General features: G+C 46.9%; 1 protein-coding gene across 4 annotated transcripts in view; it reads left to right on the top strand.

The window, feature by feature from the left end:
- Positions 1 to 10693, top strand: part of LOC112267028 (BCAS3 microtubule associated cell migration factor) — a 354308-nt gene that overhangs the window by 198486 nt on the left and 145129 nt on the right. Inside the window, exon 24 of one of the 4 annotated variants that reach the window (XM_042297360.1) lies at positions 1069 to 1152. The exons of the other annotated variants lie outside the window; for them this stretch is intronic. Coding sequence (XP_042153294.1) covers positions 1069 to 1079 — 11 coding nt within the window. The 3' untranslated portion in view covers positions 1080 to 1152. Of the gene's footprint in view, positions 1 to 1068; positions 1153 to 10693 lie in introns of those variants that run through there. 4 annotated transcript variants of the gene reach the window in all.

The following is a 10693-nucleotide window of genomic DNA, read 5'->3' as shown; positions in this document are numbered from 1 at the left end:
AAGGAGACTCAGCAGGATTGTGGTCAATTCAGAAAGTAATTCCAAATTTCTAATATTCCTAATTGAAAAATAATTGGAATTTCAGTACATGTCCTGAATTGAAATGGAACTGATCCCAAACCTGACTGTGTTGATTTGTGTGTATGTGTTTGGTATATGTGAGCATTAATGTGTATGTTTAAAGATCAGCCAGACATGCCAAACACACCAGACAGAGAGACAGACTCATCTGAGGAGGGGAGAGATGGGAGCAGAGCAGTAGTTCACGTGGGGGTCAGCTGCTGCTCCCTTCATTTTAATTGAGTTAAGATGGGCAAATCTGAGCTCTGCTGCACACTGCACTCATTATCCATACAGGCCTGTACACACACACACACACACACACACACACACACACACACACACAGGACCTGCTCACAATTAGACCAATGACAGACAGGCAGCGCAGACCACTACTTGCAACACACACACACACTAACACTTTTGCATTACTCAGCGACACAACCAGTCATACATGAGTGTTTATCCAGTCCAACACACAAACTTAAACATATATGTACTTAAGGTTTTTTCCCAATTCGCATTTGAGTTTTGAGTCATTACTGCTTTGACCTGATATAAACGTTACCCTGATGCCAGAAAAATTGTGTATTTGTGCTTCCTTTGTGTGTGTAGTTTGACTCTCTGGTACATTTTCTATTATTCCTGGTTCTGAGCTGGAGCAGGTTGCTCTGCTGTCTCCTCTGTGCCTTTCCTCTCTTATTCAGAAGGCACCATTGCCAGCCGAATGGGTAATTTAGAAGAACTGGAGAAAAAAAACTTTTCTTTTTCACTTGGCTTGGAAACAGTAAAAGGTGTGCCTAGGATACACAAAAGAGGCGTGTCCAGACTATCTAGTAGGCTTCTGATATGTTGCATGTACCCATCACTCTCGATCACACCGCCCCCTCCGAAAACAGTAGCTCAGTATAATGATGGAATGGATTTGCATGCTGGGTGGGAGAAAAAACGGATGGAAAATACATTTAAAACGACACTGTTTTTTTGTTTGTGTTTTGTTTTCTGCAGGTATATCCTGAGGGAGGCCGGTTCTGCCCATATTTATTTTCATTTGTCATTTGTTTGTATTTTGCTCTGCTTTTCTGTTTTAAAGCATGCATTTACATTCCACCATCTCCCTCCACTTCCTTTATTGATTTGCCATCATTGGGAGGGAGTGAAGAGGAAAGGTGAGAGGATAGATGGAGGAGAGGACCCCGCAGGCCAGCGCTGTGAGGGAGTGAAGAGGAAAGGTGAGAGGAGAGATGGAGGAGAGGACCCCGCAGGCCAGCGCTGTGAGGGAGTGAAGAGGAAAGGTGAGAGGATAGATGGAGGAGTGGACCCCGCAGGCCAGCGCTGTGAGGGAGTGAAGAGGAAAGGTGAGAGGAGAGATGGAGGAGAGGACCCCGCAGGCCAGCGCTGTGAGGGAGTGAAGAGGAAAGGTGAGAGGAGAGATGGAGGAGAGGACCCCGCAGGCCAGCGCTGTGAGGGAGTGAAGAGGAAAGGTGAGAGGAGAGATGGAGGAGAGGACCCCGCAGGCCAGCGCTGTGAGGGAGTGAAGAGGAAAGGTGAGAGGAGAGATGGAGGAGAGGACCCCGCAGGCCAGCGCTGTGAGGGAGTGAAGAGGAAAGGTGAGAGGATAGATGGAGGAGAGGACCCCGCAGGCCAGCGCTGTGAGGGAGTGAAGAGGAAAGGTGAGAGGAGAGATGGAGGAGTGGACCCCGCAGGCCAGCGCTGTGAGGGAGTGAAGAGGAAAGGTGAGAGGATAGATGGAGGAGTGGACCCCGCAGGCCAGCGCTGTGAGGGAGTGAAGAGGAAAGGTGAGAGGAGAGATGGAGGAGAGAACCCCGCAGGCCAGCGCTGTGAGGGAGTGAAGAGGAAAGGTGAGAGGAGAGATGGAGGAGGACCCCGCAGGCCAGCGCTGTGAGGGAGTGAAGAGGAAAGGTGAGAGGATAGATGGAGGAGAGGACCCCGCAGGCCAGCGCTGTGAGGGAGTGAAGAGGAAAGGTGTGAGGATAGATGGAGGAGAGGACCCCGCAGGCCAGCGCTGTGAAGGGAGTGAAGAGGAAAGGTGAGAGGATAGATGGAGGAGAGGACCCCGCAGGCCAGCGCTGTGAGGGAGTGAAGAGGAAAGGTGAGAGGATAGATGGAGGAGAGGACCCCGCAGGCCAGCGCTGTGAGGGAGTGAAGAGGAAAGGTGAGAGGATAGATGGAGGAGAGGACCCCGCAGGCCAGCGCTGTGAGGGAGTGAAGAGGAAAGGTGAGAGGATAGATGGAGGAGAGGACCCCGCAGGCCAGCGCTGTGAGGGAGTGAAGAGGAAAGGTGAGAGGATAGATGGAGGAGAGGACCCCGCAGGCCAGCGCTGTGAGGGAGTGAAGAGGAAAGGTGAGAGGAGAGATGGAGGAGAGGACCCCGCAGGCCAGCGCTGTGAGGGAGTGAAGAGGAAAGGTGAGAGGAGAGATGGAGGAGAGGACCCCGCAGGCCAGCGCTGTGAGGGAGTGAAGAGGAAAGGTGAGAGGATAGATGGAGGAGAGGACCCCGCAGGCCAGCGCTGTGAGGGAGTGAAGAGGAAAGGTGAGAGGAGAGATGGAGGAGTGGACCCCGCAGGCCAGCGCTGTGAGGGAGTGAAGAGGAAAGGTGAGAGGATAGATGGAGGAGTGGACCCCGCAGGCCAGCGCTGTGAGGGAGTGAAGAGGAAAGGTGAGAGGAGAGATGGAGGAGAGAACCCCGCAGGCCAGCGCTGTGAGGGAGTGAAGAGGAAAGGTGAGAGGAGAGATGGAGGAGAGAACCCTGCAGGCCAGCGCTGTGAGGGAGTGAAGAGGAAAGGTGAGAGGAGAGATGGAGGAGAGAACCCTGCAGGCCAGCGCTGTGAGGGAGTGAAGAGGAAAGGTGAGAGGAGAGATGGGGGAGAGGACCCCGCAGGCCAGCGGTGGGTGGTTCCGTAGAGTACAGAGGACGTCTGTCTGTCTACTATGAGGGTAGGACCACTAGAAGAGACCCTGCGAACCCCACTGTAAAAAAGCACTCCGATCACACTAGTCCAAAGTTGTTTTCAGGAGCCGATAGAGTGTCGACTCCGTCAGCTCAGAGATTGACCCCAAAATAGCCGCCAGGTCAGAGCAGTATCAGCCTGCAGCTGTAAACTGAGTGAAAGTGGCCCCAGCTGCCTCTCTCATTGTGTGCTGGATGTGTTGTATTGCTACATATGGGTAGGCACAGTGAACACTGAACAGCATTCGCCCTTAGGGGCTGGGAACAAGCCTCATATTGTATAGTATGGCTTATGAGCAGAATGTGTGTTTTTCTTTTCTTTTTGACAAAAGGCGGTTAGTAGTGCACATGAATGCCAGGGCTGTGTGAAGATGACCTATGTGTAAGAGTAGCTCTCTCCTCCATCTGTCAAAATATACCCCGTCCCCTCTCCAACACTGCCCTGAGTGTACAAAACATTAGGAACACCTTCAGAATATTTTGTCGGTGCATGGACTGTGCAAGGTTTCAGATGCTCCACAGGGATGCTGGCCCATGTTGACTCCCATTGCTTCCCACAGTTGTCAATTTGGCTGGATGTCCTTTGTGTGGTGGACTATTCTTGATACACACGGGACACTGTGAAAAACTAAGCAGTGTTACAGTTCTTGACACACTCAAACTGGTGCGCCTGGCACTTAATACCATACCCGTTCAAAGGCACTTAACTTTTGTCTTGTCCATTCACCTTCTGAATGGCACACATACCAATCCATCCCTCAAGGCATACAAATCCCCTTCATCAACACTGATTGAAGTGGGTTTAACAAGTGATTAATAAGGGATCATAGCTTTCATGTCTACAGTATATTATGGAAAGAGCAGGTGTTCACAATGTTTTGTACACCCGGTGGATAGCCAGGTGTACACCTCAATCACTCCTGTCCTGTGGTTAATGTGTTAATCCTAGAGATATTCACAAGCGAAGCCCCTCCCTACCAGGAGGGCTTTTATTTTGTCTGTCGCTGTAAACATTGTAATATTTGTAGGATATTTTTCCATATTTGTAACATGTCTGTTTCCGTGTTGTCCTGTGCTGTATGCACATTAACGTTATATTGCAGTACAGTAACATGGTTGCATTGTTTACATTACATGATGTCTGTATAGTTTTACAACGTCATTGATGGACTGTATAATATATGGACATGGTCATTGTTGCTCTAATGTTGACTGCCTGTAGAGACATTAAAGTCAAAGCCTAAGGTGAAGTCTGTCTCACATTTCTGGCCCACACTCACAGATGAATACCTGTATACTTTCCTACACACACACACAGTACCAGTCAAAGTTTTAGAACACCTACTCATTCCAGAGTTTCTTGATTTGTACTATTTCCTACATTGTAGAATAATAGTGAAGACATCAAAACTATGAAATAACACATATGGAATCATGTAGTAACCAAAAAGTGTTACACAAATCAAAATACATTTTATATTTGAGATTGTTCAAAGTAGCCACCCTTTGCCTTGACCGCTTTGCAGACTCTTGGCATTCTCTCAACCAGCTTCATGAGGTAGTCACCTGAAATGCATTTCAATTAACAGGTGTGACTTGTTAATTTGTGGAATTTCTTTCCTTCTTAATGCGTTTGAGCCAGTTGTGTTGTGACAAGGTAGGGGTGGTATACAGAAGATAGCCCTATTTGGTAAAAGATGAAGAACAGCTCAAATGAGCAAAGAGAAACGACAATCCATTACTTTAAGACATGAAGGTCAGTCAATGCAGAACATTTCAAGAACTTTGAAAGTGCAGTCGCAAAAACCATCAAGCGCAATGATGAAACTGGCTCTCATGAGAACCGCCACAGGAAAGGAAGACCCAGAGTTGCCACCTGCTGCAGAGGATAAGTTCATTAGTGTTAACTGCACCACCGATTGCAGCCCAAATAAATGCTTCAGAGTTCATGTAACAGACACATCTCAATATCAACTGTTTAGAGGAGACTGCGTGAATCAGGCCTTCATGGTCGAATTGCTGCAAAGAAACCACTACTGAAGGACACCAATAATAAGAACACACTTGCTTGGGCCAAGAAACACGAGCAATGGACATTAGACCGGTGGGAATCTGTCCTTTGGTCTGATGAGTCCAAATCTGAGATGTTTGGTTCCAACCGCCATGTCTTTGTGAGACGCAGAGTAGGTGAACGGATCTCTGCATGTGTGGTTCCCACCGTGAAGCTTGGAGGAGGAGGAGGAGTGATGGTATGGGGGTGCTTTGCTGGTGACACTGTCTGTGATTTATTTATTTACAATTCAAGGCACACATAACCAGCATGGCTACCACAGCATTCTGCAGTGATAAGTCATCCCATCTGGTTTCTGCTTAGTGGGACTATCATTGCTTTTTCAACAGGACAATGACCCAAAACACACCTCCAGGCTGTGTAAGGGCTAGGAAAGTGATGGAGTGCTGCATCAGATGACCTGGCCTTCACAATCACCCAATTGAGATGGTTTGGGATGAGTTAGACCGCAAAGTGAAGGAAAAGCAGCCAACAATTGCTCAGCATATGTGGGAACTCCTTCAAGACTGTTGTTAAATCATTCCTCATGAAGCTGGTTGAGAAAATGCCCAGAGTGTGCAAATCTATATTTTCATTGTTTTTTTTGGTTACTACATGATCTGTCATTTTATAGTTTTGATGTCTTCACTATCATTCTACAATGTAGAAAATAGTAAAAATGAAGAAAAACCCTTGAATGAGTAGGTGTGTCAACTTTTGACTGGTACTGTACATTCATGCGCGACTGCTCCTTTCAGTTTTGATGTGGTTAGAGAAACACCAGCTCATCTGAGCGTGATACCATAACTGTGTGTGTGTGTGTGTGTAGTGTGTTTGTGCTGTGGGCGAGAGAGAGACATCCTTGCGTGGTGTAGCCCCTTGGCTCTGTGTGTGTGACCGTGTGTGTGACCGTGTGTGTGTGACCGTGTGTGTATAATGAACACAACAAGGAGAGCCAGGAGCAGAGTGTGTGTTAGTGTTTGTGCTAGAGTGTGATGTGTGACCGTGTGGGTTAAATTATTTATACTAAGGGATGAAGGGCAGGGCTTTGTTTCAACTCAATAATTATCTCTGGACTCACAGGTCTATGGTTAGTACTGCACACCCTGTTGTACACTCTTAACACTATACAGCCAGCCTATGCAGTAGACATTGTATTCCATCAGTGTGTAGGCTACACCTTTTCTGACTTCCCTCACAGATTGGGCCTTCATGTACTCCTCTTGTGTATGATAGAGACAGACACAGCATATGTATCTCCACACACTACTGCATTCTCCTAATAAACTACTGACCCTAACAAATGAATAAAGCTGTTTCATTTTGGGGTAAAAACCAAACGGCTAAGCCTGAATAAGCCCTGAGTGAACACAGCTAAGTCTGAGTGGGAACCGTGTCTCCTGACCTGGATACTGAATGTCTCCAACCCCCAACCCAAACAAGCAGCATGAGTGGACGTCCATAGGTCGTCCACTCTCTGTCTACCCTACATCGCCCCATCTCTCACTCCATACTGTAGATATGCAACACACACATTATACACACTGCCCCTCTCACACTCCACTACCCTGGGGGTATCTGTCAATACCATAACATCCCGAACATTAATCCTTGAATGCAACTCAACGATCTTCAAAGTGTTTTTTGCAACACGTCTGAACGTTTAGTCCTCCTGAACACACCCCAGGTCAACAACTGACTACCAAGGAGAAGTTTCAGCTCCTCCGCATTGTCTGACTAGAAGTCTTTCTCATGTTCACTGTTAGTTCTACTGTGTGTTCTCTTTGGCTCTCCAGCCGGCCCCAATTTCAGCCATTTATCCTATACTTTGTAATCAGCACCACAATTATAACGCAGAAATACGCTGTGATTGCCGTTCCGTGTGTATTTTGGAAGGTTCCGGTTAGCCAAAAACAATAGCAGTCCAAACAGAACGACCGTTGGGTGGACTTACAGTAACCGTGGCCACCCGTGAAGAGGTTGTTGCTGCTTTGAAGTGTCTGGTCACAAATTACAGCCTGTCATAATGAAGTATTACTGTGCAATTACCAGGCAGAGCAGGGAAATGAGCTGTGTGTCTCTGTCGGACACAGGGGTGCAATGGGAGGTTGGGAGAGGGAAAGTATCGGCAGCACAAAGCACCGTGTGGGGTGTGTGAGCTTGTGTATGTAGCTATGCTTGCTATTCTTCTCTGCATATACATCTTGCATGTGCCTACTACAATATGATGGTAAAGGTGTGTGTATGAGTGTTTAAGTGTCCACCAGCCAGCTGTGAAAAAGTCTGCACACACACACACTAAGAAAGAACAGGCCTGTTTGGCTGTGGTGCTGCGTTGCCCTCACCTGAGGAGTCTCTGGCCTTGTGAATAATCCAACAGACAGGCCCTCATACATAATGCAGCAGCACACACATGCTGCCCCCTCCATCCCTCCCTGCACGCCGTGCGCTGGCATCACCTCCGCTCTAACAAGGCCTGATCCATTTTTCATCAACACCCCAGTGCCTGGCCAGACCCTTTTCACATGCAGTGGGATTTCAGGAGGGTTTCTGGAGGTTTAAAAGTTTTACTAAGAAGTCAGCCAAGGTGTCTCTCTTACTCTTCTCCTATCTTCCTGTCTCTCTTTGTTATGTTTGGCTAGCTAGCGTGCTAACAGCTCTTAAAGCTGTTGAGCTAGCTAGTGTGTCATCTCGCAAGGCTTTAACACAGACCTTTTGGGCTAACTGCTCCAATCCATTAATACATAGAGCTGTTGGGGTGTTGAGCTAAAATGCTTACAGCCTCTAACACATAGACCTGTTCAGTTGTGCTAGCGTGCGAACAGCGCCAAGCATTTAGCACACAGAGCTGTTAGGCTATTGTGCTAGCATGCTAACACTGAAATAAAACTAAATAAAAACATGTGTAGACGAACAGTGAAATGCTTACTTCCCAACAATGCAGAGTGAAAAATATAGAAAAAAATTATAACACAAGGAATAAATACAGAATGAGTAACATTCATTTGGAAATATACAGGGAGTACCAGTACCAAGTCTATGTGCAGGGGTACGAGGTAATTGAGGTAGATACTGTGCCTTCAGAAACTATTCACACCCCTTGAATTTTTTATGGATTCAATTGAGATGTTGGGTAACTGATCTACACACAATATCCCATAATGAATGTCAAGTGGAATTTTTGATAATTGTTTTTGACCAATTAATAAAAAATGCAAAGCTGAAATGTCTTGAGTCTCTAAGTATTCAACCCTTTTGTTATGGCCTAAATAAGTGCACAAGTAAACTGATGCTTAACAAGTCACATAAGTTGCATGGACTTACTGTGTGCAATAATAGTGATTAACATGATTTTTGAATGACTATCAAATCAAATTTAATTTGTCACACACATGGTTAGCAGATGTTAATGCGAGTGTAGCGAAATGCTTGTGCTTCTAGTTCCGACAATGCAGTAGTAACCAACGAGTAATCTAACCTAACAATTCCACAACTGCTACCTTATACATACAAGTGTAAAGGGATACAGAATATGTACATAAAGATATATGAATGAGTGATGGTACAGAACGGCATAGGCAAGATGCAGTAGATGGTATCGAGTACAGTATATACATATGAGATGAGTAATGTAGGGTATGTAAACATTATATTAAGTGGCATTGTTTAAAGTGGCTAGTGATACATTTTTTTACATCAATTTCCATTATTAAAGTGGCTGGAGTTGAGTCAATATGTTGGCAGCAGCCACTCAATGTTAGTGGTGGCTGTTTAACAGTCTGATGGCCTTGAGATAGAAGCTCTCGGTCCCTGCTTTGATGCACCTGTACTGACCTCGCCTTCTGGATGATAGCGGGGTGAACAGGCAGTGGCTCGGACGGTTGTTGTCCTTGATGATCTTTATGGCCTTCCTGTGACATCGGGTGGTGTAGGTGTCTTGGAGGGCAGGTAGTTTGCCCCCGGTGATGGGTTGTGCAGACCTCACTACCCTCTGGAGAGCCTTAGGGTTGTGGGCGGAGCAGTTGCCATACCAGGCGGTGATACAGCCCGACAGGATGCTCTCGATTGTGCATCTGTATGTACCCCACACAATTACCTGTAAGGTCCCTCAGTTGAGAAGTGATTTTCAAGCACAGATTCAACCACAAATGACTAGGGGGGTTTTCCAATTCCTCGCAATGAAGGACACCTATTGGTAGCAGACACTGAATACCCCTTTGAGCATGGTGAAGTTATCAATTTAACTTTGGATGGCGTATTGATACACCCAGTCACTACAAAGATGCAGGCTTCCTTCCTAACTCGGTTGCTGGAGAGGTAGGCAACCGCTAAGGGATTTTACCATGAGGCCAATGGTGATTTTAAAACAGTTAGAGTTTAATGGCTGTGATAGAACATTGTAGTTATGCCACAATTCTAACCTAAATGACAGAGTGAAAAGAAGGAAGCTTGTACAGAACAAAAATACTCCAAAGCGTGCATCATGTTTGCAACAAGGAAGTAAAGTAATACTGCTCAAAATGAAATGAAATGAACTGAAAGAGCCACTGCTTTTAATCATGGCAAAGCGACCGGAAACATGGCCGAATACAAACAGTGTAGCTATTCCCCCCACAAGGCAATCAAACAAGCTAAGCGTCAGTATAGAGATTAACTAGAATCACAATTCGACGGCTCAAACACAAGACGTATGTGGCAGGATCTACAGTCAATCACGGATTACAAAAAGAAAACCAGCCCCGTCACGGACCAGGATGTCTTGCTCCCAGGCAGACTAAATAACTTTTTTGCCTGCTTTGAGGACAATACAGTGCCACTGACATGGCCCGCTACCAAAACCTGCGGGCTCTTCTTCACCGCAGCCAACATGAGTAAAACATTTAAACGCGTTAACCCTCGCAAGGCTGCTGGCCCAGATGGCATCCCTAGCCACGTCCTCAGAGCATGCGCAGACCAGCTGGCTGGTGTGTTTACGGACATATTCAATCAATCTCTATCCCACTCTGCTGTTCCTACATGCTTCAAGAGGGCCACCATTGTTCCTGTTCCAAGAAAGCTAAGGTAACTGAGCTAAACGACTATCGCCCCGTAGCATTCACTTCCATCATCATGAAGTGTTTTGAGAGACTAGTGAAGGACCATATCACCTCCACCCTACCTGACACCCTAGACCCACTCCAATTTTCTTACCGCCCCAATAGGTCCACAGACGACGCTATCACACTGCACACTGCCCTATCCCATCTGGACAAGAGGAATACCTATGTAAAAATGCTGATCATTGACTACAGCTCAGCATTTATAACCCATTGTACCCTCCAAACTCATTAAGCTTGAGACCCTGGGTCTCGACCCCGCCCTGTGCAACTGGACTTTCTGACGGGCCTCCCCCAGGTGGTGAGGGTAGGAAACAACATCTTCACCCCGCTGATCTTCAACTCTGGGGCCCCACACGGATGTGTTCTCAGCCCTCTCCTGTTCACCCATGACTGCGTGGCCATGCACGCCTCCAACTCAATCTAGTTTGCAGATGACACTACAGTGGTAGGCTTGATTACCAACAACGACAAGACGGCCTACAGGGAGGAGGTGAGGGCCCTCGGAATGTGGTG

Source organism: Oncorhynchus tshawytscha, linkage group LG14 (genome assembly GCF_018296145.1).
Source record: "Oncorhynchus tshawytscha isolate Ot180627B linkage group LG14, Otsh_v2.0, whole genome shotgun sequence".
Lineage (NCBI taxonomy): Eukaryota > Metazoa > Chordata > Actinopteri > Salmoniformes > Salmonidae > Oncorhynchus > Oncorhynchus tshawytscha.
Note: the sequence above shows the minus strand (reverse complement) of the source record. Positions and strands in the feature narration are given on the sequence as shown.